Genomic DNA, 26,749 nt, shown 5'->3' with positions numbered 1-26,749 from the left:
TCCAAAGTCTGGAGTGCTCTGAATATTCAGTGTTTTCTGGACGTTCTCTTTGGTTGAAGGCAGAATTGCCAAGTACATGTGGTGTTTGTTTGTTGTACTTTGAAAGAACTTTTAACAAAATGCTTGGTTTTACCATTCTGCAGTTTCCCCTTTTGCACAAAAAACAAACAAAACAACAAACCAAAACAACACCATTTTGTGCTAAGGAAAGGAATACATTTTTATGAATCATACTTTCAGAATATGTCCACTAGGTGGATGCTGGAACAGCAGGCTCTGAAACAGGAGCTGTGCTTTTGTCAGAGGGAAGTACGGGTGGACTGCAGTATCTGTCCTGTTAGCAGGAGCCATTCACAATATCTGATTGACTTAATAATGTTACCTGTTGAAGTGCTTCAGAAACAAGAAGGGGAGAGGGCAGCAGAGAAGAGGTGAGATGAGAAATCTCTCCACCCTGTGTCCTGCTCACTTAACTCCCAATTAATCTGCTTGTGCCTTGAGCTGTGCACAGGACTCAAACAGTTCCTGTCTGGTGCTAAATGGTCATGAGCTTAATACCCACGTTCAGGACCTGCACAGTGTCCAGGTTAAATAATGCAGATAAATATTTAAATTATACTGCTACTTTCTAAAATAGGTTAGCACTAATCATAACAGTCACCCTGAGCTGAGAACATGTTTCTCTCGAGTGCTCTCTCTCCAGCTGCTGGCATAACACATTGTGATCCCTGGAATGAGCATCTTACTTCTCGGACACCTCACTAAAACATGGGGGTTTTATTGTGCAAGAGAGGGAACTGCAGAATACGGGGAGACTCTGTTGTGTTTTCTGTGTTAAGCTTCTTTTAGTAAGAAGCATCTATCACAACCTAAGCAGAGCATATGCATGCTCTGCTGAATTCACAAGCATCTCATACACTCCTCTCTACAAATTTGTAATAGAATAATTTCATAAAGCATGCATATAATAAAACTTTATTGTGAGGAGTTTACCCACTATATTGATAACCAAAAAAAACCCCCACCATATTTGTTCATCTCATCTGTCAGTGTCTATACAGACACAGGTATATGCATGCATACATACATGAATATTAAGTTTAACTTAATTTTTTGTATCGAACTTGTTTGTACAAAGTTGGTTTACTTCCATTAGTTATTCTTGTAAAGTGCGGTTCAGTAGAACTAATATTAGCTCTTGCTCTTCTCTTTGGAAGGACATCTCTTATGGAACACGGCTGACACGTGTTGAATGGAAATTCATCAGCCAAAACAGAAAACTTCTTCAAGTTCCCGTGTTTCTGCAGACTACATAATAGACTCACTTGATCAGTTTACATGTCAATACACTTTATCTAGCTATAAAGTAGATGGATTCTTGACACACTGGAGTAAGATCTCTTAGCTTAGGTAGTGGAGCACCAGTTGCTTTACCTCTTAGAATGAATAGTGCCTTGTGCCAGGCTCAGGGCTGAACCTGCACACACTTTGCTTGTTCTGAAATAGTGAAACCCCAAAGCTGAGAAACCTGTAGAGCGGAAAAGTCTCTATTGGTTATGTTATCAAGTAACTGCATAAAGTAGTTTTGAACTCAGATTTACATTTGTTCGGACTTTTGGTAACTTATTTAAACATAATTATATGCTTACTGGCATTTTATACTCATCTAGCTTTTTCTATTTGTATAAAATAAGTTATACACGTACAATCTGGATACCATTCAGGTCTGACATAAACAGAATGCTCTTTTCCTGCAATGTTACTGTTGCTGGAGTGGTGCAAATTTGTGTATAGTTAAGTTCCTAAGTGTTTGTTCTTTGGGAATGATGGGTTTTGGCCCAGAGCATGTGGCTGGTTGGGTTTAGGTTGCCTGTTTCGGCACACTACAGTAAGGCACGGTCCAGACTGGGCTCTGCCGCGCTCTGTAACAGAGCAAGCAAAGCACTCTGAGGACCTTCCGAAGAACTGCTGGTGTTTCTTACGGAGGTTTTCTTCTAGGATGTTTGTGTCAGCTGATGCAGCCACTTTGGGATTCTGCCCTCATCCCTGCCATGCCGGAGAACCTTTGTTCGAGGGGCCACCGTGGTGTGGGAGAACCCTCTGTGCAAGAACAAAGGGGGATTGTATCGGCAGGAGCCGTGAAAGGCCGGGGAGGGGGCCCAGGGCTTCCTTTCAGAGCCACTGCATGGACAGATCAATAGCAACGTTTTCCCCGTAAATCCCTCCCCCCATGACACGAGTTCTGTGTGGGAGCTGAGCAGGAGATAAGATCTCTTTTTATTTTGTGTAAATTCTTAGTGATGAATATTTGATACAATTTTCTTAATTAAAACATGGTGCCACTTATGTTTTTTATAGCCTAAAGCAAAAAGCCTAGCAGTAGGCTGGACCACAATGGTAAATTACTCCTACACTTTAAAAGTAACTAACAGCTTGTACCTTACTAATTAATGCTAGAGGAGTGGCCCTGGTTATGGCAAGCTGTAGTGAAAGCTCATGGCTGGGAAGGGCAAAAGTCCAAGAAATGTAGAAATGTGGCCAGGCAGAGGTAACGGGTATTACTGTTTAGCATTCCAAATTTTACTAAAATATGCCTTTAGTGTAAACAATACCCCAAACACATACTGCAGTGGAGACTGTGATAGTTTTAAGACAGAGCAAACCAGAAACAGGTGTGTTTGGCTCACACCTGCAGTGGATCATTCAGACCATCCCTCCTCCCTACAGAGGCAAAGTGGAGAGGCACATCCCACATCTGCAACGTCTTCATTTTTTGGAATTTGCTACTAGGCCCCCTGAAAGTAACTTTGAGGAGGCTTGAACAAAGGGAGAGCAAAGGGAGAAGGAGCAGTGAAAGGATTTGGTGCCAGAACAGGAGATCAAGGAGTCTATGGGGTTTTTGTTTTGTTTTCCCAGCAGCAAATATCAAAGCAGTATGAACTGCTGGCTGTTTGGCTGTAACCGTAACTGTGCATAATAAGTCCTGCTGGGTGGAATAGATTTTTTGCAAGGTCCAACTTGCAAAACAAAAGGCTGAAATTGTTTGAATGGAAGTTCAATGAAATGACTCAAACAAATACAGCCTTGTCTTGAGTTATAACCACCAGCTTATTAATGAGTTAACTTCTACTGTTTACGTCTCTGAAAAGAATTGTTCCGATTGTTCCCATTGTCCTGGATTGCGGGAGTGGAACAGTGAGTGGCTGTGATGGAAACGCTCCCGGGGCTGGAGGGGGTTGTTTCTCACATTGCCAGTGCTTGGCTTCAGCCGCTCGCGTTCCCCTCACCAGGCTGGCCTTTGTTTTGTGCTGGCTTGCTGTGCATTTCCATTTTAACCGGTTTATAAATATTATTGGCTGGATCCAAGAAAAATTGGCCGTCAGGGGCTTGGCCTAGCAGAGCTCTGGGGCCTTGTCCAAAAAGAATGCTCTCCACTCCCAGCACTTATTGATGATAGCATCGGTGAAAAGTTACCCGCGAATACTTTGATGGGCTTGTCTGTGCTGCTGGCGTTTGGGGCAGAGCTCATCCCGTGCCGGTGCTGGGATGAGCACCGGCACTAGGTTCAGGCAGCCATCGAGGGGGAGCGTTTGGCTCCCTAGTTGTGCCCTGGGATGTCCTCAGCTGGTGGCGTTTCCCAGGGAGGGTATTGCTCCTCCTCGTTCTGTTTGGTCCTGTTGGTGATCAGCTGTGTAATGGAGGTGGGGGAAGCAGAAAAGGTGGTAAAGCAGATCAATAGCTTATCCCATGCTTCAGCACAGGGGAGCATTGGTGCTCTGGGCTGAGGGCATCTTTTCCCTGTGCAAAGCTGGGATCCCTTGGGGGTCAAGGACACACATTCTGCATGGCTGGTGTTACTGTGCCGCCTCAAAGGTGCTGCTCAAACTGCCCATCTGCAGGAGAGCTCGTTGCGAGCTCCACAGGGGAATGTCTGCCAAGGGCTCTGTGTCCATATAACAGTACTTGTGCTCCTGAAATCTGGAGAGAATTACCTTTTATTTACCTTTTTTTTTTTTTTTTTTTTTTGTAACCTTCACTGGGGAGAATTTATAGTTTTGTGGTGTTTGCTGTGTCGTGTCTGTAGTTTGTGAAATATGGGACAGCATCATTAAATGGATTAAATTGATCATCTCTCCCTGGCCCCACAGCAGCCTGCGGGGCTGTGGGGGTGGCTGTGACAACGGGCGCCCTTGGCGGGTGCGGTGCCGGCGCGGGGTGGGCTCGCTCCAGCAGCCTTAACCGTGCTGCCGGTAGGGACCGGGGACAGTCCGGCTCTGGCTCCTTCCAAGTGATCCACCCGCACCCATAGCCTGTGTATCCTCGGAGACTGGCATGTTTGGAGTCACTACACTTCTTGTGATGCTTGTATGAAGCTAATGAACTATTTTGCATAAAGGGCACCAATACTCTTATAGTGCTTGCATTTCTTGTGAGTTAACTCATCATTATCAATACTCTGTTTTATTTTGTAAGGTCTCTGCCTTTGATGGTGAGCAGAACGTCATCTCACAATGAGTTACTGGAGTCTGGATAAGAAGAGCTGTCTGCAGTACTGCAGGCACTTCTTGGTGGACAACGGCGTGTTTCATGGTGAGTTATAACTTACATTTTTGGCTCTTGAGCTGAGATTTCCGAGGGGTTGATGGATGATTTGTATCTGCTGGGAAGGCAGCGCTGGGTCTTGCACCCTTCGGGGGTGTCCCGGTGGTGCGGGGGGGTCACGGACACGGGCTGGCTGCTCGCGGGACACCAGGGGGCGCTCCGGCGCTGCCCGCGCATCCTTGCTCCGCACACAGCGCGCCCTTCCCGGCTCTGCTTTAGCCATGTGAGGCCACCCACAGGCAGGAGCTCCTGGCAGGGAAGCAGCTACAGCTCTAACTAAAGCCTTGAAGAGAAGAGAAGAGAAGAGCAGAGCAGTAGTTGCAGAGGGCAGAGCTGCTTTGAGTTTAGGTGGTGTTTGCGTGTTGGGGTGAAATGGATTGTGTTCACACAGTCTGGCACTGCCTTACACTTAAACATTTCCTCCTGGGGTGTTTCTAGAATGGCTCCAGCAAAATCTGCAGGTGCGCATCCATCCTTTATGCTGCTAGTGAGGAGGAATTGAAAGTGTCAGAAAGAGCTTGACTTCCAAATATTGATCAGAAGTTTATGCAAAATAGATGCCTAATAGCGATTTCTAATCAGTCTCTTGTCTTCAATTAGTCCCTTACATCTTGGTCTCTTGCCATTACAGATTACGTGCTATGATTGTTCAGTTATTCGAAATATCCTTCCAATAGGAAAGTTGGGAAATACACTGAAGACAGTTTGATATGAAATACTTCATTTTCAGGACCTCTTTTTTGTATGCTTAAAACCTGATATATGAACTTGCCAGTGTGTGCATTCCCCGTGTGGGTTCTCTCCCTTTGCTGGGGCTTTCCCCTTGGGCAGGGTAAGGAGCAGTGCTGGGCCCGGCCCGCGCTCCTGCGGTGGGTGAGGAGCCCCTGGGATTTGGGAGCTGTCCCTGTGCTGTTTGAGCGCTCCAGATTCTGAATTCCTTATTCCCTTTGAGGTCAGTGATAAAAACTGTTGCTTTAGGGCAGATTCTGGCACTATTAGTAACAGCAGCATGGAATGCTTATCAATTAAAGATAGAAATACTTAAGTTTTTGAAAGCAGAAGTAATATTTTTCTCCAGAGAACCTACATGTCCATTTTCACTGTGTTTGTCAGGAAGCTGGGGAGGTTTGCAGCTCACAGAACTATAATGCAACCCACTGTAAGCCAAACTGTATCTGCATTTTTGTCACTGTGATTATGTCACCATAGATGAAACTAATGGTTTAGTGGGAGAATCAATCATTTGTCAATTTGTGCATCTTCTTAACAAAAGCCTGTTCAGAGATAACACCATTTTCCCCTGTACTGCTTTTTTTCTTGCCAATAGGCACTGCTAGTTCTATTTGGGACACTGGAAAGATGTTAATAACTTTTCTGTAAGTCAGTCTGGCAGCAGCATTGTCATATGAATTCATCTGTGCGCTACATTTGGGGCATGCATTGCAGGGAAGACAGTTCACAAATCTGCCATTGGTGAACCTGTCATCTCCAGGCACAACTGTTCTGCTTCTCAAGTGAAACTCAGGCTGCTCGCCCAGTCCCGCTGATTTCGGGGGGATCGTGTTCCCTCTGAGTTCTCTCCTTCCACAGTGTCAGAGAGAGTTGTTTCCCAGGTATCTTGACCCAGGTTCACCTTTGCTGAGTCTGAGCACTCTTGCAGTGTCTTTGGTAAATATCTGTTAATCATGCTTCTCTCTACCACGGAACAGCTACGTTTTGAATGTGTTTTTGCAGTTTTGCTATTCTGGATCAAGTGAGAGGAAAGTCTGATCCATGCTCTGTGACTTGAGGTGGTATTTTATCACAGAGCAGCATGATGTCTTTATCCTGCTAATGCCACGAAGGCTGGATAATGATCCATTAGCACCAAGTCCAGTAATCTGTGAACAGCTATTGAAGTGATGAGTCTGCAGAGTTGTAATTGTCTAAAGTAGGAGACATAATTAGTAGGAATATTAGAGCAGAAAGATTCTATGGCTTGTTTAATTTATTTATCTTTCATTCATGACCAGATAGGAATAATTATTTTTCTCTGACAGAATCCTTCAGGGTTTCCCATTTGTCTCTCAGCCGAAGCAAGGCGCTGCAGCGGCAGATACCGTGGCTCTGCGGATCTGGAGGGAGCTGATGTCCCTGCTGGACAGTGGCAGGGGTGACAGTTGCCAGCAGCAGGACATGAGATGTGTGCATGTCCCCAGGAATGAGCATGTTGCTACTGATGCTTGAGAGAAGTTGGTTTCCTAGGGGTCTGTGCTGCTACAGATAAAAGGGTTGATGGAGCTTTTTAAGGGTTTGGTTTTTGTCGGTGAGCCTGCTGATCCCGTAGGTCCTGACAAAGGGCAGAGGGCCGGGTGAGCAGGCTGGGTGCTCGTCCCCCTTGCTGGTGGCCACCTTGTGTTTCCATTGACCCATCCTCCTCATCTCCGAGAGACCAAGTGGGACTGAGCGCTGAACTCTGGGCTTTGCATGATGAAGTGAATGCCAGACAGCTAAACCAGAATGTACCTGTGCCTCAGACCGTATTTTCTCCAGCAGATGTAAGGAAATTCTACTTTAAAACTTTTTTTTACACCACTGTGAACTTAGGAAAGAAAATGTAATGTGACCTCTATGTGGGATGGGTACTGTCTGTTAGCAGGGAAGGTACTTTGATCGAACCCCGTGTGATTTGCTGGCATTTCGGTGTTTGGGTTGTATGTGTCCAGCTCTGTCGTCCTTTAATTCTAATTTACACAGTGTTCTCATGATTTTTTGGTAGCTACTACTCTTATAGTTTCATATTGTGATACAGCGAGCATGGCTCTTCAGGGAGCACGCACACAGAGCTGTTGATTAGTTTATTTTTCTACATTTATGAATGCTAATATCTTGTAATTGTGAAACAGAAGCTGTGACATGCTTAGCAAACAGCTGATTTTGTCTCAGCAGTTCTGAGAATAGCTGTTCACACTTAATAGAGTCACCTACTTATGCCAATTATAATTTCTTCTGAAGATCTCTCAGAAATACAAACCTTTTGTTTAAATTGCATTTCCATAATTGTAATTAATTCTCTCTCTTAGTTTCTAATTTTATCTCCTGGCCTCTCCACCTCTTTCCAGACCTGTGTCAATAGGGACTTGACGGCTGTTGGTAGGATGTCATGTTAATTCAATCTTGCTCGTATTATCTAAACTACACTCTCTTGTTCAGAGCAGTGGACTAATTCAGTTGTACCAGGCTTATCTGGAAGGTCAGAGTACAGTGACACGTTATTATCTGTAATTGAACCTGGAAGAACTGTTGGACCTCACGTGCGAGTCCAATAAAAATATCCTGCTGCCTCAGCTGGTGTTCTTAAAAACCACAGGATCATCTTCCCGCATAGAGACTGTGGGGCTGGAAGTGTCGACAGAGGCACGTGATCTGAACTTTGCTGCTCAACCGTGTTCATCTCTGGTGTTTCCTTCACACTCTTCTGGGACCTGTGTTGCTGTAAGAACCTGAATACATGCTATTCCATTTGGTCACCTCCAGCTGAGGTGTCTAAATGCAAGAAACTCTTGTGGACTGCATAAATAAGAATGCTGAAGCTCTGTGCTTATTTGGAGTAGTTTAAACATTGTGTTTTGTGTAAAACAAACAAAAAGTCCCAAACAAACAAACAAAAACCCAAAAGCAACCCCCAAAAAACCCAACCAAGGGAGAAAACCCCTCCAACTTAGAGCAGAAATGCCCAAAGCAGACTGCAGCACTGCAGGTATCACCCGTTGGAGTGCACGGTGCCTCTGGGGGAATGGCAAGGAACCTCGGCTGGAAGAAAGCACTGAATGCTTCTGCTCCAGCATGGGAACCACCAGCTGCATGCCAGAGGTGCTGGAGAACAGAGCATACGAGATGTGGCAACATCTGTGATGTATCTGCTTCCAATACACACAATTTAGGGTGTTTTGGAGTAAGATGAAGGTGTTAGTGCTGCCCGGACCAGCTTAACGCCTTGTTCAAGTAAAGGGAGCTCAGAACAGGCAGAGAATGGGACTGCAGAAGTGACCAGGAGAATAGATGAGTCTGGTTTGTTTAGCTTGGAAAATCAGAGACTGAGAGGAGATGTGAGTGCTGACTAGAAATGCATTGCAGAGGGAATGCTCAGGGAAGAGAAGCCTTATTTGAACTGATGGGGGAAGTCGGCACAAATTGAAAACGCAGGAAAAACTGGCATACTTTGAGGTGGAGATTGTGAAGTTTTGGGAAAAAAATGTTAAAGCAGCCTATTTGTGCTCTTGCTCTGAAGTTGTAATTAGTAACGGTGCTTTGAGACCCTTGTGTGTTGTTAGGCAAGAAAAAGTTTTGATACACAACTGGGTGCCTTTTTACAGGGCTTTAACGGGTTGTCTTTGAGTAACGACTGAACACTCATGTGTAATGTTGAACTGCCTAAGGATTTATCATAAAATTGTAATTTTATTAGAAAAAGCTGCTAATAGCTGTATTTGCAGGATATTAACATTCTTATCTATTTGTGTCTGAAGTTTTTGGTTACAGAAGTGGAGGTTGCTGCTGTATCTTGTACTCTAGGGAGCCTTATCTGCCTAGGAGCAAAAATGTCAGTTTTCCTCAGTAACAGCGAGATGCAGCACTGTATGTGCACACAGAGAATGGCAAAACAGCGACAGATCTGGGTTTAAGCTATTTTAGCAGTTTCTGTAGAATACAACAGATAAGCAATTAGCCTTCAGGACTTGATGAACCTACTTTTCCTTCCTGTTGCAAACAGTGCCAAAATACAAAGCACATCTAGGCTTGGAAGAAGATTTTGTTTGTTTTCTCTAAGTAAAAGTAGATCATATTTTGTTTATTTGCTGGGAGTAACAATGGAGGAATGGCTGCATTGTCAGATCAAACATCCATCTACTTTCTAGCAGATATTTGGGGCTAAAAGTATAAAGGGGGGGAAAAATCACAACCCTCCCTGCGGCACATGGGCTGGTCAGCAATGTGAGTATAACACTGCCCGGCCAGGAGCTGCATCTACATCATTGCGTTTATTAATTCAGTAATTATTGTACTGTCTGACAATGTGCAGTGACCAGTGGATTTGCAAGGGAAACTGCTGGTGTGGATTCCTGCGTGTGCTCTTGGGCTCTTGTTTCAAGAATATCCAGCTCATCCTTCACAAGGTTCTTCCAAATCACCCACATATGTACAACCCGAGTTGAGGGGCGGGGGAGAGACTTAGCCCAAGGCAATTGCTTATTTTGAGAGATCATCTCAAAGATTTCCCAAATGTAAAGGAGGCAGTTGTGCACCATCTTTATTAGATGAGCACCTACTGCTGTTACACAACCGGTTCTGGACAGCTTGCCCAGAAATTGCTTGTGGCCGGTGTTATTGCAGTGCTTTCTCCGTTCATTTTGGTCTGAGGATCTTGAACTTTTGTGTCCAGTGAATGGAAACATAAAATGCATTATATGTTTTACTTTTTATACAGTGAAGTGGTCTGTTTTGGTTAATGGAGCACAAGAGTTTTGGGGGAACAATATGGATTCTTTGCTGAATTGCATGTGTATGTTGGGCTTGGTGTTTGCTGATGGGCACTGCTTTATAATTAGCTCTGCTGAAGCCTCATGCAAGCCCTGCGCTTCGGGCTACAGTGCTAAAGATATCAGCTGGAGACTGCGGGATTCAGGCTTACATCTTAATTGTCAACTTCAATTGAAGTTTTATAATGATGCTTGGGAAAGCAGGACAAGATAATAGTGCAGTAATTTATATTTCAGTTTATATTCTGATTCATGTAGCAAAAGATCCACAATTCCTTCCTTGAGACAACCAGCTCTAACTGAAAATAGATATACAAGAAGGGCATTAAAGAATTTATTTAAGCTCACACAGATTAAAAAAGTGCCTAAAATGCCTGAAGAAACGTCCTCCCGGTGCTTCCGTGAACGTGTAACTGCTTTACAAACGCTGTGTCTGCCTGTCCGTTGGTGAAGGGGAGTTCCCGTGTGTGGGACCTGGCTCAAGCCTGTGGGTCAGGGGGTGAAGTTCTAATGCCAAGTGTTTTTCTCCTTCCATCTTTGGATGTTTTTCAGCTTCCCAAAGAACTGTGTCTTTATTAATGACAAATGAGTTGATAAAGGCTTTAATCTTATAAAAATGACAATTTTTTTGTGCAGCTAATATAGTTTTGTTCACGAGGAGGTTGTATTACAGTTTAGGTCCAAGATGAAATTTGGATGGTGAATATGAGGATGTTGATATCTTATTTCATTATCTATTTACTGTAAGAGTTCTCAAATCAGCTTTTCTTGCTCTTCAGCAGAATTAGTCTTTGTACTGGTTTCTAGCTATTTTAATAGTGAAAAAGGGAAAAAACTGATGAGCCAGAAAATTAATATTCTTCTGATGCTGTGATCTCAAAGCTGGTAGTTAGATCAGATTCTCTTCTATTGGAAAATGAATATTTTGCAGTAGAACTCGCATTGTCATGGCTCTGTCCAGTAGCCCAAGCCTGCACCAGGCAGGGGTTTTGCCCTGGAGTTGCTGGTTCAGGTTTATATGACATAAAGGCGTTTGCTGTGCTTTTCAAGGGGGTTTGCAGGTGGTTTTGTAGCCCAGCAGCCTTGAGCTGTCTGGGTAGGAGAGGCCTAATGTGTGTGTTCTTCCAGGGAGCTGAAAGTATTGGCGTTGGTTTGGCAGCTACACCCCAAGCCAGTGCCATTGTGTCCCCCTGGCCTTGCTTGCAGCACATAATAGGACACGTTTCCCTCAGCCCGGCCAGGAGCTGTGAGCTGAGCTACAGCCTGTTTTCAATTAAAGCATATCTGTAACTATGTGCGGGGAAGACAAGAATTACGGTTTGCATGTATTACAAGAAAGCTTTTAATATTTTTAAATGAAATGACAGGGATAGTGCTCTGACACTGCCTGCTTTGTACCTGGAGGTACTTGCTGTTTTATCTCAAAATAATTCCAGTGGTTTGATGATAAAATCTTTTTTGAACAGCACATTAAGAAAACTAGAAAATAATATTAGCCTGGAGGAGATGGATTTTGAGTGAATGAGCACCTCCTTAATACATTGGAGTGCAGAGATAGTTGAAACTTTAGAAGGTGAATCCTGCGTATTTTGAAACCAGCTTGAAAAGATGGAAACCAGACTTTTGAGCATGGAAGTCATTGGCAAAGGTCTCCCAGGGAAGGGTTTACGAGGCAGAAAACGTAAGTAGGAAAAACAGGCCTGTGACTGAGTCTGTTATGTTTCTTGCCAAACCTTGTCTTGGGATTGTTCAGGACGTATGAGACAGTAGTGGCTGTTGAAAATATGAACTGTTGTCTTGTGGTGATCATTGATGTTAATGAAATACAGGTGACAGGATAATAATTTTATCCTCAGGAAGCTTGTGTGTCCCCATCAACTCAGGACTTTGGTGGCACTTTGCGTGATGTGGCTGTGCAGAAACCCTCCCAGCAGGAGCGCTGTGACCTCCCTGACAGCAGAGCGGGGCAAACGGGGAACATGCAAAGGCTGCTCGGCCGCCACTTCAATCAGATGTAGCTGCAGTGTCAGATGGTATAAAGGGAAGTAGTTGCTTTTTGACTTTCCCCTTTGCAGACAGTCCAACTCTAACGCGGTGTCTTCAAGGGCACATGGGTTTAGATCTGACTGACAGCGCTGGGGACTGGATGCAGAGCCTGGCTTCTCAGTGAAGAGTTGTTACAGAGGTGGCTTTTGTTTGGCTGGATTTTTAAGTTGAATAAACCTACAGGTATTTTCATACCATTTGGCACATGTCCCCTGAATTACATAGAAGTCCTAATTTGTTTGCTGTGATGTTCTTGCAAACTCATATAGCACGCTCTAATTTCTAAAGCCATACAGCATTTAAGCACTTCTGGTTTTAAAATGAATTTTATTTTGAAGGCAAAATGATTGGGGAGGCTTTCTTACAGAGCAGCTTTGATATTCAAGATGCTTGTATATAGCTCCTCTCATTATTAATAGAGTGGTAGGAGTGTGGGGTAATTTGCACTTAACACATTATCAAGTGCAATCTGATACATCAAGAATTAAACTACAGAGTGGTGATGTTTTATTGTTGTTGAACTGCAGCTATAACACATCACCTCGTCTGACTGAGGTGTGATCCAGGGGGTGATGATGTTGCTGTCCCATTTCCCACGTGAGCACGAGTGACGTTGTCTCCGCAGAGCGCGACTCTTCCGTGTCCTGTGTCCTCAGCTGGGAGGGCGAGCAGAAGCACAAACTGAGTGCAGCCAAGAAAAACCCCACAGTGGGCTTGGGGGGTTGTTTCATTTTATAGGGTGTTAGATATAGTCAACCTGTATCCTGCAGTGTACCGTGCTCTATTGTGACCTGTGGTGGCTGTGGGAAATGTTATGATTCGTGTTGGCAACAGCTAAAAAATAATGATTTCTCAGTAAGTAAAACGTGTCAGCTCCACTTGTGCCTTGTCTTGTATCTCACCCAAGTTCTACAGGTGTATAGAACTATGTTGGGTTTTCTTTTCCTATTCCTCCCAGCCACACTGTTGTGTAACTTTTTTCTAGCATGTGCTAGACAAATTCTGTCCTTGTATTGCTGTCACAATCTTTGAGAATACAGCTGGGGTTTCCTTTGGTGCACCGATGTAAAAAAGCCAGCTGAACAGTGAAACAGAAAACGCAGTAAATCACAGATGCAAAGCATTATATATGGAAGCTACTTTATTCTTGCCATGCTTTCTATCACTGTGTTCCCTTGGGCTCTGTCACATGTGCAATTTATGCAAGTCTGAGTGTTTCTGCCCGTTGTTCCACACTGACTATAAACCTGCTGATTTCAGTAGCATTGAGTTGGCTTAAACAAGCCCAGTATTTGGCCAGTAGCGTGGTAATTTTGTACAGCTCCTGGGCGAGCTAGGGCTCAGCATCTCGCAGGAGACTCCTTGTTCTTACGAAATCAAATGCTCAGTGATGCACAGACTAACCCATTTGCATGCTGTGTGCTCCAACCGGCCTGATTCTGCAGCACGGCTGCTCCCCTTCCAGTTACAGACCAAGACAAGGGGAGGGGGCACAAACCCTGGGGACGGGGCGTGCGGTCCCCGGGGTTCTCTCCTCCCGCCTCGCGCGCCCTGTGGCTGCCGGCACTGGGAGTTACTTTGGAGCGAGGGTGGATTTTCTCTTCTGCATTCAGCCTGCGTCACTCTCCCGTTCTTTAGCCGGAGTACAGTAATCCGCTCCCCGCCAGCCTCCCGCGGTGCCGGCGGGATCTCGGGCAGCTCGGCTGTCCGGGCGTTACACACTCTTGCTGCCTGCAGCATCTTCATGGCTGCGCGACGAGCGCGCGTGTCGGAGCTGGAGCAGCGGCTGCTCCCGCGCTGCCCCGGCCGCGGCGCTCAGATGCCGCCAGCCGCCTGCGCTCCTCGCTTCTGAAGAAAGTTGCCTGGTATTGTCTCTGGATTTGTGTTTTCCTGCCTTTGTGTCGTGGATCGTCAAGATTTCATCGCTCCTCGTGAAGAGCAGTGCTGGCAATGTTCTCCCGTACTTCTAAGGATTGCTTTCCAAATGTTTTAGCTCTGGAGACGTGAAGATTAAACCGAGGCTTTTCTGCAGTGAGAATTTCCATTCTACTTGCCAATAATGCATAGGTTACAAATTTAATGGCAGACCTTGAAGTATATAAAAATTTAAGTCCAGAAAAAGGTAAGGATGTTTGAAATTACTGTAGGTAATTTTTATATTCACTTGAAAGCACATTTCTCCATGAAAACATGTGGATTGTGTGTGAGATACTGCTCCCATGTTACAGACAAACTGTACTTGTGTGTTACCTTAGATTATTGCAAATGTGTTTGCCTTTTAAAAAAATAATTATTGACCTTTTCATCTATTGGTCATTTTGCTGTGGCATGGCTTTCTATGGAAAAGAGGTGGTGTGTGCATTTTGTTTCCTAGTAGCACTTGTAAATAGTATAACTTATATGCAAATGATGTGTAGAATTCTGATGGAACAGCACTGGATGAGAAAGATGTCTTTTCAGGAACGGGAGGAGGATGATACAAGAAAGGGAAGATGTCTTGAATAACTTTATTCAGTAACTTATAGCTTAAAATGTCTGAGTAAACCCTGTAGAAAGGAGGAGAAAGCATGGTAGATAAAGTTTATTTTTATGTTTTGCTTATTCTTAATGGTTTGATAACATGCTTGTAAAGAAATACTTGCAAAATATATTTAGCAAAGAGCTGGCTGGTCAAAATCGGCTAGTTCGGAAGACGTTTTCTAGCAAGATTATCTACAATTTCAAAACAAACTGCTCTAAAATAAAGGCACCAGAAGTCATGGATCGTACTTTGAAATGTCGTTTTGCCTGCTATGAAGCATGTTTAAAAGATTGAAGAGTAGTGTTGAGGGTTGAGAGACACTGGAGGTTTGTTTGGTTGTGGTGGTTTTGTTTTTTTTTCCTCTGTATGTAGCAAGGATGACTTAATTTGATAAATATTTTTGAACTTGGGGAAGGAAATAGGCACAGCTATAATATAAGAAATGGAGACTATTATTTGTGTAGCCTCTCAGGGAAAGGCTCCTGTGTGGCAGTTTGTATGCTACGGTTCAAAATGCTCTATTTTTATTTTGGAGGTTTTGGTTACGCAAAACTCTACATTAAGCTTTGATGCATCTGGTCAGGTAAAGGAGACCAGGTGTTACTCCATCTGCTTTCTGAGGCGCAGAAGGTAATGGATATGTCCCCATTTAATAATTTACAAGAGCTGGCTTATTTGAAAGGTTTTTTTGGAACAATCCTAGAAGAAAAACATCAGGTTTAATTCTTGAAGCTCACATAAGTACGTATGTGTAGATCAACACACTTCACACCAAATTATTTAGTTGACAGTGAAATGCAGTTTGGGGTTATTTTGTAGCCCCTGTTCCTTTACCATGTACAATAGCAACTGCCAAATTTGTGTGAACTGTTCCAGCTGGTAGCATTACCATGTCTGAGGAGGTGGTTAAAGGGTGCAGAACCAAGGAGTCCAGTTCCGTGTCCCTTGGTTTGGGTTGTGCTGTGTTGGTGGCATCGCAGCGGGGTCTCGGCGGGGGCACACAGGAGGGTGACACGGCTCCGGGCAGGCGCACAATGTTGTGTTTTGTAGGCGTGGACGTATTCACGTGCTCATCACCTCGTGGTGGAAGCTGGATCACGCCCCTTGCGCAGTGCACGCAGCTGTTCGATAGCACCTGGATGAAGGAATATGTAACAACTGTGGAAGTGGGGCTGGGTGTGCCATCGCCCGACTGGGCCCCGCGCTGAGCGCTCGCGGCAAGGGGCAGCTCCGCGGCTGCCAGGGAGAGAGAGAGTTGGGCTGCTCAGCCTGGAGAAGAGAAGCTCTGGGAGACCTTATTGTGGCCTCTCCAGACTTAAAGGGGCCTGTAAGAAAGATGGAGACAGACTTTTTAGCAGGGGCATCTTATGACAGGAAAAGGGGTGGTGGTTGTTTTAAACTTAAGGAGGGGAGATTCAGGCTGGACATGAGGAAGGAATTGTTGCCCTGAGGGTGGTGAGAGCCTGGCCCAGGTTGGCCAGAGAGGTGGTGGCTGAACCATCCCTGGAGACATCCCAGGCCAGGCTGGACGGGGCTCTGAGCACCCTGAGCTGGTGAAGATGTCCCTGTCATGGCAGGGGGGGCACTGGGGGAGCTGGGAAGGTCCCTTCAACACAAACAGTTCTGTGATTTTATGACTGCTGACCACTGTGCATGGGGAAGGCGCTTGTGCTCAAAGAGACATGGGCAATGCAACGTTAACGGGCACAGCACAGCTTCCCTTGGCTGTAGGTCTTTGGGTGATGAGTCGTGATGCTTTGTAGTTATCTTGTTACTGCTTTAGCAGGACACCTTGCGATGACAGCAAACCCAGCTGTGGGTGAGGAAGGTTTTGCCTGGTCTTTGTCAGGTTATTGGTATTCTCGGCAGTGCAACAGATGACTGGTTTGGCGGCATTTTCACATGTTACCAATAGAAATATTGATCAGCATGAAACTCAGATGCACATCGTTATTTCCGTAATAAAATTACTTGGGTGTTTGAGTCAATTCATTGTTTGTCCACAGATGAGGTGCTGTCTGACTTGCACTGAGGTAATTTGAGAACAGAGTAGGGAGACGTGTCTCTTCAGTAAAATGATTGTTTCTGAGGAGTGTGAATAAATCAGTTCATATCGTCAGTTGCACTGTCATCTTCATTCATTACTTTTAAAGGTTAATGAACTCTACCCTCAGTTCTACTCTGCCTTTTCCCCTCCTGCTCTGGAATGGAGCCCCAGAGGTAGATGAATTGGGCAGCGGAGGGGGAAGCGATGCTCCCTCCAGCCCAGCCGCTGGCCCGGGACCGGATCCCTCTTCCACCTGCTTCACCCTGCAGCTCCAGCTGCTCTCGTGCCCTGTGATCTGTTCCCCTCACCAGGCTGTGGTGCTGTACAGGTGCCAAGGGTGCTGTGACATGTTGCTATTTGCTGAGAAATTTGCAGACATCAGAATTCACTGTTTGCGCTGAAGCTGGGATGGTTCATCCTCTGCACATCCCGGTGTGGGGACTGGAGCGAGCCTTATGAAGGGTGTTCTGGTGGGGTTCTCTTCTTGTTTTGCTGGAGAAGTTAAGGAGGGTGGTAAGATATAAAGGAATGGCATTTTGGGAGGGGATAAGGGGATCTGACCCAGCTCAATATGTTGCAATGGGAAATGTATTTGATTGAAGTCCTAGGTTGTACGTAAAGGATCAAGGAACAGGGATGGCATTTAATGCTGTACAACAAAGGCAGGCTTAGAATGAGACATGCTTGGTTCTGGGGCATGTGATCCCTCTTTATGTACTTAACTGCTTTTGAGAGGGCAGACATGGGATTCTGGAAGAGAAAGAGCTTGTAGCTTAGTGTTTTCCGTCATGACCTTTGAATGCAGAGATGTAGCTCCTGGGATGCCTTTCAGACTGCTCTTTATCAATTGCCGTGTGGCCTCAGGGGAGCTACCGTCTCAGCACAGGTGACTCAGCCGAGCTCCTTTGGGCGAGTTATCGCCATCCCTTCTGGTACCTGAGCAAAGCAGACCCGCAGAACCATGTCTCCTGCTCCTTGTGAATGGTTATGGCAGCATGAGGATGCTGCCCGAGAAGCCAAATGCCCCTCTGCCCTTTGCTCGCCCTGAAAGCTGCTGTGGCGGCTGTCACAGCAGCACCAGCGGACCCGGCCGCTTGCCTCCTTCTTGGCAGGGGCACTGGAAACTCTCCTCTGCTCCTGCCTGCTGCTGCCTCCACTTGCTCTGTAGTATCACAGTCAGTTGCTGCACCCTCCCTGCTGAGGGATCCTCGCGCAGTAAATGAGGATTAGGATGTGCAAACTTGTTAAATGTATTTGCCTAATAGATCAATGTTCCTTGCTCACTCTTGATGTGACATGTTTTGGCAGTTGGCCATGTCTGTGGTTAAATGATTGTGCTTTTCAGTGTTGATAACGAACCAATTCCATAGTCTTAATGCAGAACTGAAGTCCTCAGCTGTGCTGGGCTGCACTGGCACCAGGGCTCTCGAAGCGAGCAGCTTCGATACAACTTATTTCTGAAGGAAGGAGATCTTTGTTGTATTTCAGGAACCAGTAGCAGTACTGGTCCTGAAACCTGGGCTCATTTCTTGAAGGTGGTAATCAGAAGTCTGTTGAGCTAGCAGAAGGAAGGTATACTTGAGCAGAGGTGGAAAACATGTATTATTCATTGTATCTGGGGGCTGCTCTCTCAGATTTCAGTTGTTGTGCTGAGGTGGAGATCTCAAAAAGGGGATCATAGGCCCTGTAAATAAGGCCGTGCTCTAGCAAGTTGTTTTCTGCATTGCACAGTGCTCTGTAGAAGATAGCGTCAATGTAGGAACAAGATTTGTGAATAAGGATGATCAAAACTCTTTTGGGATCAAATTGTAGTGCCAGGTCTTTTTGATGCTTCTGGTTCCTTTGTGATCTGTAAGTGCCAAAGAGGAGGGGGCTTCCGTCTGGGAAAGGACTCTGGGTGCTCCCAGGACACGAATAACTGATGATTGTCAAAGATGATCAAGGGCCAGCTATGGAGAAGGCATGAAGCAAAAACTTTTCTCTTGTAACATGAAAATGAGTTCAGTTGATCGTCCTAGAAGCATTAAGCCAGCAATCTCAATGTGGTAAACTGAAACAGGAGTCAGTATGGAACAGGTATTCCTCAGAAACCCAACTTTGGGGAGTTACTGCTCCCAAGGTTCTCTTGTTTTCTAAGAAAAAAAGACACCACCAGCCCATTCTCAGACCTACAAAGAGTTAAGACTATGCTGATAGTTTATTTTTTTCCCCCCTCTGGGTAGTATATGATTTTGTTCTGAAGTTTCTCCCCTTTTTTGTTTGCATGTTATTAGTGAATTTACAAGCATGAGTTGTTTTTCACATTTAATGATTTCCATTGATTGTAGGCCACTCACGATTGGTTTGAGTAATCACAGGCTGTGTTTTGCTGGCTACTCATTTGGATTCTCTGCCCTCTTGGAGTGAAATACCTGTGCTGTTTGCAGCTGGTGGCTCTGCTGGTGCGTCCAGCTTTCCCGAGCGTTTCTCGAGATTTGCAGAAGTGTGAGAGATCATCCCTCTCACGTTCATGGACTTCACGGAGATTATGATGTAAGAAGCTTAATGTAAAGTTCCACGAGGGGTTGGAAGAGTTGCTGTAAATCGAATGAAAATCTGGTATCAAGTATGAGATGTGATTGTTGAAAATGGTCAGTTCCCCCTGAACGGCCTCTGTGGTCCGTGCTCTTTTGGGTTGTTACACAACAAACCAGCAATCACCAGTTTGGGGGTATTAGTGGTGAGCTGGGGGTTGTGCTGGATATTAGTGCTTTTTTTGTGGGATTTAGAGAAGATGTGCTCTCTGGGGGTAGGGAGTAAATGGCTTTTAATGGCATTAGCATAAAGGCAAACTTACAGCATACTAATGATGAATAACTGACTGCAAAATAAGGTGATGAAAAGAGGTCAGACAAATGAGAATGTTTTTTGTGATCACATCCAGAGTCCCTTCACTACTCCGCTCACGATAGTTTAACTGTGTACTGCTCTGGAGTTTGGGGGGACAGGGGGCTGCGCTTTCTTCTTTGTGTGTTTTTTCAGTGCCTGCTTCTGGGAACGCGCATCTATGTCAATAAAAAATGGGCTCCACGCTGGATCCAGGGACGTGTTTCTGGTGACAGGAGCAGGCTGGGACTCTTCTGTTGCCCACCAACCACCCACTCCATCGTTAATAGCATGCTTTAACTTGTGGTCAGACTAGAAGATCACAGTACATGCCTTCCAACTGAAACAATCATATTCTATTCTACTTTTTATATAACAGCCACGCTCAGACTTCCGTTTGTGGAAATTTTGGGCTTTTAAGTCTGAGAACTTGAGAGAATGACTATGGTGCCATCTGGGGCTTTGGCTCAAGATAAACCCTGCTCTCCATGGCTCAGGAGCAGTGGCCTCAGGGAGGTGTGGGGCCCTGCTCTGGTTCCTGGACACCGCAGCACCATAGACCCCAGGAGGCGGCTGCAGAGGGGCCGCTGGTGCACATGGGGGCAACAGCACCTGGTGCTGCGAGCGGGGGGTCTTTTCTTCTCTGAAGAGAGCAATGGACTAGATACCTGCAAAGTATATAGTCAAACCAAAAATACCGCCTGTAGGGGAGAAGAGCTGATGCTGCAGCTAAAAAAGTAACTTCTGCGTTTTATGGTTTCTTTTATCTCCTCGAGCTTAATGCTGGCTTAATGCAGCTTGCTGCATATCATTTAGAAACACAATTTATATCCTCTTTCATAATTATACTTCTCATTGTTTGGTAATGCTCTTTATACCTTATTTAATCTTTTTGTTTTGTCGGACAGCTGTAACATTAAGTCCATAAAAACAAGACATCAGACCAAAGCTGTTTTCTTTTGGTTGTGCTTTGAAATATTAATTTGTTAACATATAGTAGTAGAATGCAGAAAAATAAGAAAGAAGCTATCAAATATATTCACATTCTGCTGTATTTGTTTTGTGAAGGGCCAACTGTATTAATTTACAGAGGCTGTGCTGTGAACACTTGAGCTGTTTGCCTGTTGCAGTTGCACACTCTGCCCCTTGCAAAAATGGGGTTTACTGACTGTCCTGAAATGGAATTAATAACTCATTGTTTCAATAGCCGTGTACGCTGTCTAATGACTCTGTGCTGCCTCACAGAAGTTGACAGACACGTGGGTGAGATTCTGCTCGGGATGAGGGATGTTTAGATTGGATATCAGGAACAATTTCTTCCCCAAAGGGCTGTGGGCATTGGAACAGGCTGCCCAGGCAGTGCTGGAGTCACCATCCCTGGAGGGGTTGAAAAGGTGTTTATTCGAGGTTCTTAGGGACACGGGTTAGTGCCAGGGCTGGGTTATGGTTGGACTCGATGATCCTGAGCGTCTCTTCCAACGGAAATGATTCTGTGATTCTATGAGAGCCACTGTGCCACCAGACTGCTGGGGCTGGACTCGGCTAATATGGAGTTTGTGTGGTTGAAAGTCTGCATGTGCATGAGACTTACTGCACAGGACCCATAGAGTACAACGTGTGGGGCCTTAAGCTGCTGCTTTTTGTTCAGATAGTTCAATCACCTCTTTGCAAGTAACAGTTCTTCAAAGGCAGTGGTGGAAAAAATAATGTTTTTAAAGGGAAATCCCACTAATACTGTCTAAAAAGGTGAAATAAACCCCCGTTCACCCAAAACCTGTATTCCGTCAAGGTTTTGCTGTAGGCTCATCCCGAGTTGTAGAATCATAAAATCCTTTTGGTTGGGAGCGACCCTTCAGATCATCCAGCCCAGCCCTGGGCATCCTTTGGGTGCTGGTGCTGCCGCTGCACGGCGCGGAGTCACCAGCGCGGTCAGTGAATCCTGCAAACAGGTTTCCTGGGCAGCGGGTGTTTGTTCCGCTGCTGTGATGTGTCACAACACGCGTTTCTGTTTTACTGAAAGTGCTGCCAGGGATGTTTTGATTCCATAAATATTTTCCTTCTAGTATTAAATAAGGGTCTGACTTGCCTTAAAGGCTTTACAGTAAAGCACCGCAGCAGGCAGCTGTGCACATCATAACTGCCACTGTTGAGAATTAAGCCAAATTAACTGCAAACTATTGGAAAAAGGGGCTTGTACAGGGACCGGCTGTCAAACCTGTGACCACAGCTGTAACTTTTTGTGAAAGATTCTTGTAGGGTGCAGGGCTAAGCTGCTCCCTGGTTGTTAGAGACCTGATTGCACGTGGGGACAGATTAGAGCAGAGCTGGCCGGACGGCAGCGCTGCCTGATTTGGGGCGGATTAGATGCCTGTTGAACGCAAGGCCACGGATGGTTGGTGATCAGAGCTCCAGCTTAGCGTGCCCAGGCAGCAGCTCCGTTTATTCCCCAGCGAGGAGCGGTGTTGTCAGGTAGAATAAATCGCATCGGCCTACCGTGCAGGATTTGGAGGGAGACCTGGGCTCAGCGGGGGCTCGGATGGCGCTTCTCCTGGCTTCAGAGGCTCACCACGTGCTGGGCAGCGTGGCCACCTCCGAAAAGGTCCAGCTGGCACAGATGGGTTTGTATCTGGTTCAGCATTCGATAGAAACGCGGCTGCTTTGCCAAAGGACACGGGTGTACAACTGAGAATTATTATCATCGCTTGAACAAAAAAAAATTAAAAATAACCTTGGTGTTCAGGTCTGGTTTGATTTAAATGGTTATTGTGGGAGGAAAAGATAGACTGGTATTTTGATGTCATTAAAAGCCATTAAACTACATGATGTCTGTTAGGGTGACTTTAGATTGTCAAGGCTGCATAACTGGGAGCAGAAGGGACTCCGTAGTTTTTAGTTTTGTTTTTTTTTTTTTTATTTGAAAGTAATGCTTTAAGTATACAATATATAAGCAGAATATTTTATCTGGATTTCTAATTACCTTTCTTTATTCTCATAACCCCAAATACATTGTATTCTAGCTTAACTTGGTTCCTTTTCAGAATTTGGGCCAAAAAAATGCACAGCTAGTCCTTGTGTTATGAAATACCATACAATGGAAACTGTGTGTTGCTTTCTCTAATTTTAATATATATCTGCACTGAGGAGATGCTTCGTTTATTCCGTATTCATGGTTTATCTAGAGGATTAAATGTGTTTCTGGAACCAGGTTTCCTGTTCCTTAGCAAAAGCATTTGTGAATTGCTCTTCTGGAGCCGTATCCCGAGTGGCCTCTGCTCACTGACTTCCCCCATTCAGCTGCTGATGTGCAGGGTCTGTCCTGTGGATGTCGGGCTGGAGACTGAAATTAGTGTGTTAGGAACAGATTTGAAACAGACTCTTTGTGTGCTTACATTTTGTAAATAGCTGGAAGGAGAGGGTGGTCTATTCTGTACATTGTTTCCAGAGTTGAAATCCAATGGGCCTTTGAATGCTGTGGCATTTCTATTCCTGTAGTCTGTTCTTTAAAGGGGATTCTTTCCTTGTTATTAACACCTCCACAGTGGGGATGTGCAGTTAACTTTCTTACACATTTACTATTCTTATTTAAATGTTTGCATCCTGATGGTATTTTCTTGGAACTGGACAAGCGCAAGCAGAAAAGACAGCGCTTACTTGAGCTCTAGACTTACTGCAGGTGGCATTGGAGGAATGGAGACAACTGAGATGTTCAGCAGGAGCTGCGTTTCTTCCACTCTTCTCTATTTGTGGAGAAACAAGTGTTTTAAAATCTATTGTATATAACTTTGATTCTGAAGCCTTTCTGAAAACAGGTATGTGAAATGCAACTATAAAAATTGCAAATGTTGAGGCAATTGAAAGAGTGAAGAAGAAACTGGATGGCCTTGATGATTTTTTGTTTTCCATGGTTTTGTTGCTTGTAATTATCTGAGTGTGGCCCGTTTCTTGCCCGTCTCACATTAAAGAAACGTAGTCTTCTTTCTTCTGCCTTTTATTAGTGGTCCTCAACAACATGCTGGTGAAACCAGGCTTTTTTCCTACGACAACTGAGCTGATGACAATAGAACGACTTTTATGAGAATTAGTTATTTTAGTCAGACTTTTTTAATAACTGATAGGCTTATGGGCAAAGCAGCAGATTTTCTGTGTTGAGTAGCTTGTTGCTAACCCTCTTCCTGAGCTAAAACCCTGTTGCAATCACTCACTCTAGTAGTGAAATAGAAATGTGTGTGCAGTTTGTGCTGGGCTCATGCAGCCTTTCGCATTTGTGTATCCACACACATCAGTACAACCTTTTCTTACCGAGAGCCTGAGTTCTGTGCTGGAGCACAATTCTCAGTTGGTTGGTAGGTAGGAATGCAAGGCAACTTGATCAAAACTCAGTTCCAAAGTGAAAGACTCAGAGAAGGTGTGCATGATATGTGTGTATGTACATATATATATATATGGAGTAAGTTTTAGAGGCTTACTTTTACACAATCTTTGCCCTTTAAGGTTCTGAGTTGTCCGTCCCTTGTGGTGTAGAGCCTTGTCTCCGTGGTACTTTGTGCATCTCCAGATAGATACAAGTGAAACCTGCTGCAGTCAGTGTGTGGATACTGTACAACAGCTGTTTCTGGCTTGACTTGTGTCACTCTTCTGGTTCACCTTAAAGCATTTCCAGACCCACGCATGTGATGATTCAGGGAAATCCATATATTTACGGACATAATAAAGGACACACTCACTGCGCTCACATACTTCTGGGATGCTTTCAGGAGAGTTCAGTTCTTTTCAGCTCAATCTGCGTCCCCTCATTCCTCCAAGAAAGACAACAACTCAGCAAAAACACCGCTTCTGCTGCGGTTGTTTGATGTGGGGGTTGGCTTGCCAGCAAAAAGGGCTTGTTGCAAGGGGGCTGGGGGAAGCTGGCCCAGCAAGAGCGGCTGTTCGTGCCGGGTCTGACTGTGCTCAGGACGCCGCTCTGGCTGCAGCTGCCCCAGCGCTGCTGTGCGTTGTGCTCAGCACCAGCAGCTGCGCTGCAGGGCTCTGGGCAGCCGGGTTCTTGCTGGGGAGCTGAGAAATAAAGCCTGGCTCTGGCCGAGAGCGCTGGGAGGCTGGTTTAGGCTTTGTTGTGCTACCAGAAGAGCTGAAGAGAAGAAGGGTGATAAGAAGAAATAAAGACAGAGCCCGATGGTATTTGGGAGCCAGCCAGAGTGTAAACACATCATCTGGGAGGTGAATTGGGAGCGTTATCGACTGAGGAGAGGCTGTGGATGGGTGAAAACAGGAGATGGTAATTTAAGAGCGTGGATATATTGAGATCAAGAGGAAATGTTATCTTGGTCCTGGTGTTTGGAAAAGTGTAGGAGGGAAGATGTGAGATGAAATGGAAGAGATGAGTGTATTTTAGTTAAAACACAGAGAAACAAAGCCTTATCATCCCGGGTGGGATGGGCGGATAAAGGGAAATCAGAGTGTGTGATTGAAATTGGGTAGCAGGACGGAGAGGGTGTAAATGTGTGTAGCGGGGAGGAGGGGGTGTGTATTTATAACTCCATTAACAGCTCCAACAGTGTCAAAAGCTCAAGAGATAAGCGACAGGATTACTGAGCCCAAAGCAATGTGGGGTTGGAATGATACTGTCACCATTCAAAATTTGCAGTGCCACTTTAGAATTATAGTACTGTGTATAATATTGTAAAAATATTTAAAGGAAGTAAGCATGGGACAACTATAAAATATTTCCCTTCAATATATTGCAAAATTTTCTTTGCCTCCTTTGTTGTGAAGATGTTTAGACAATTTTTTAAAATTTTCCGCTGTAGAAAATTAGTTGTGAAGAATTAAAATTGTATGTCTCCTACACAGCAAATACTAGTTCCTGTCATTAAAAGTGCAAGTTAAAAAATGTATATGCTTTAGCACACATTGGAAAGCCAGTACGTCTTTTTATTAGTAGAAGGAGATGGCCATTTATTGGGCTTTGTTCTGTTGTGCTTTGCAGTTGAAAGATGCATGAGTGTAATGCAGTCTGGGACTCAGATGGTGAAGCTGAAGAGTGGAACCAAAGGGCTTGTTCGGCTCTTCTACCTGGATGAGCACAGGACCTGCATTCGATGGCGACCGTCCAGGAAGAGCGAAAAGGCAAAAAGTAAACTCTTAATGTTTCTTTTAATTTCTTGGGCAGTTCAGTATTACCATGTGAATTACAGAGGGAGGACTGAACAGTATTTTTTTGATAAATTAAATGCTTTTTGATACTTATTTCAAATGTGAGGTGATACTTACGTGAAGTTCTTCAAGAGTGACTGGACTTTAACCACCTACCAAAAGTTCAGGATTATGAAAGGAACGGGACTGTAGTTCAGTCAGATGTCAACATTTTCCATGCGTTTATCTGAATTCAGAGCAGGGAGCGCTCAGAGGGCTTTGCTGTGCCTGGCTGTTCCTGAGGCAGCCGGATGTGTACATGGCGCGGCCAGAGCAAGGATGGGCCTGGAAATCAAAATCTGCTTTTGGATATGGAGATGTATATTAAAAATGTTTAATGCCATTTAGCCTAAATAACTCAGAATTGCTCAAAAGCAGGAAGAAATGGGGTGGATATCTGAGCACGTCAGCTTTTGGTTTCCCTTTCCCCCGCAGTTGTCATCGATTCCATTTACAAAGTCACCGAAGGGCAGCAGTCCGAAATCTTCCACCGCCACGCCGAGGGGAACTTCGACCCCAGCTGCTGCTTCACCATTTACCACGGCAGCCACATGGAGTCGCTGGATCTGATCACGTCCAACCCAGAGGAGGCTCGCACCTGGATCACAGGACTGAAGTACTTGATGGCTGGAATAAGCGATGAGGACTCGCTCGCTAAGCGACAGAGAACACACAACCAGTATCCTTTTATGAGCCTGAGCCTGTGTTTCTGGCTTGTTTTTCAGTGACCTCAGCACAGGGTGTCCTTTCACCTCCCGTTTGGTGACCAAAACCCACTGGTTGCAGTGGAAACGTGGGTTATGGGTTTGACATGGACACTCCTCCGTGCAGTAAAATGTCAGCTGTGCTTTAGGGACTGGATTAAACTCAATTAAGTCAGGAGATAGTCTTGCATTCTGTTAGTGAAATTCTTACTGAAGGGTCAAAACAGTCATTTCTAGTTACCCCCCTTTCCTTGAC

General features: G+C 45.0%; 1 protein-coding gene across 4 annotated transcripts in view; it reads left to right on the top strand.

Annotated features, from left to right (window-relative positions):
* Positions 1-26,749, top strand: part of PLCH1 (phospholipase C eta 1) — a 71,933-nt gene that overhangs the window by 6,543 nt on the left and 38,641 nt on the right. For all 4 annotated transcript variants that reach the window (XM_082055730.1, XM_082055732.1, XM_082055731.1 and 1 more), the window contains exons 2-4: positions 4,474-4,590; positions 25,584-25,730; positions 26,225-26,468. In XM_082055730.1, the coding sequence (XP_081911856.1) occupies positions 4,512-4,590; positions 25,584-25,730; positions 26,225-26,468 (470 nt within the window). In that variant the 5' untranslated portion in view covers positions 4,474-4,511. The remainder of the gene's footprint in view (positions 1-4,473; positions 4,591-25,583; positions 25,731-26,224; positions 26,469-26,749) is intronic.

Source organism: Streptopelia decaocto (genome assembly GCF_964273445.1).
Source record: "Streptopelia decaocto genome assembly, chromosome: 6".
NCBI lineage: Eukaryota > Metazoa > Chordata > Aves > Columbiformes > Columbidae > Streptopelia > Streptopelia decaocto.
Note: the sequence above shows the minus strand (reverse complement) of the source record. Positions and strands in the feature narration are given on the sequence as shown.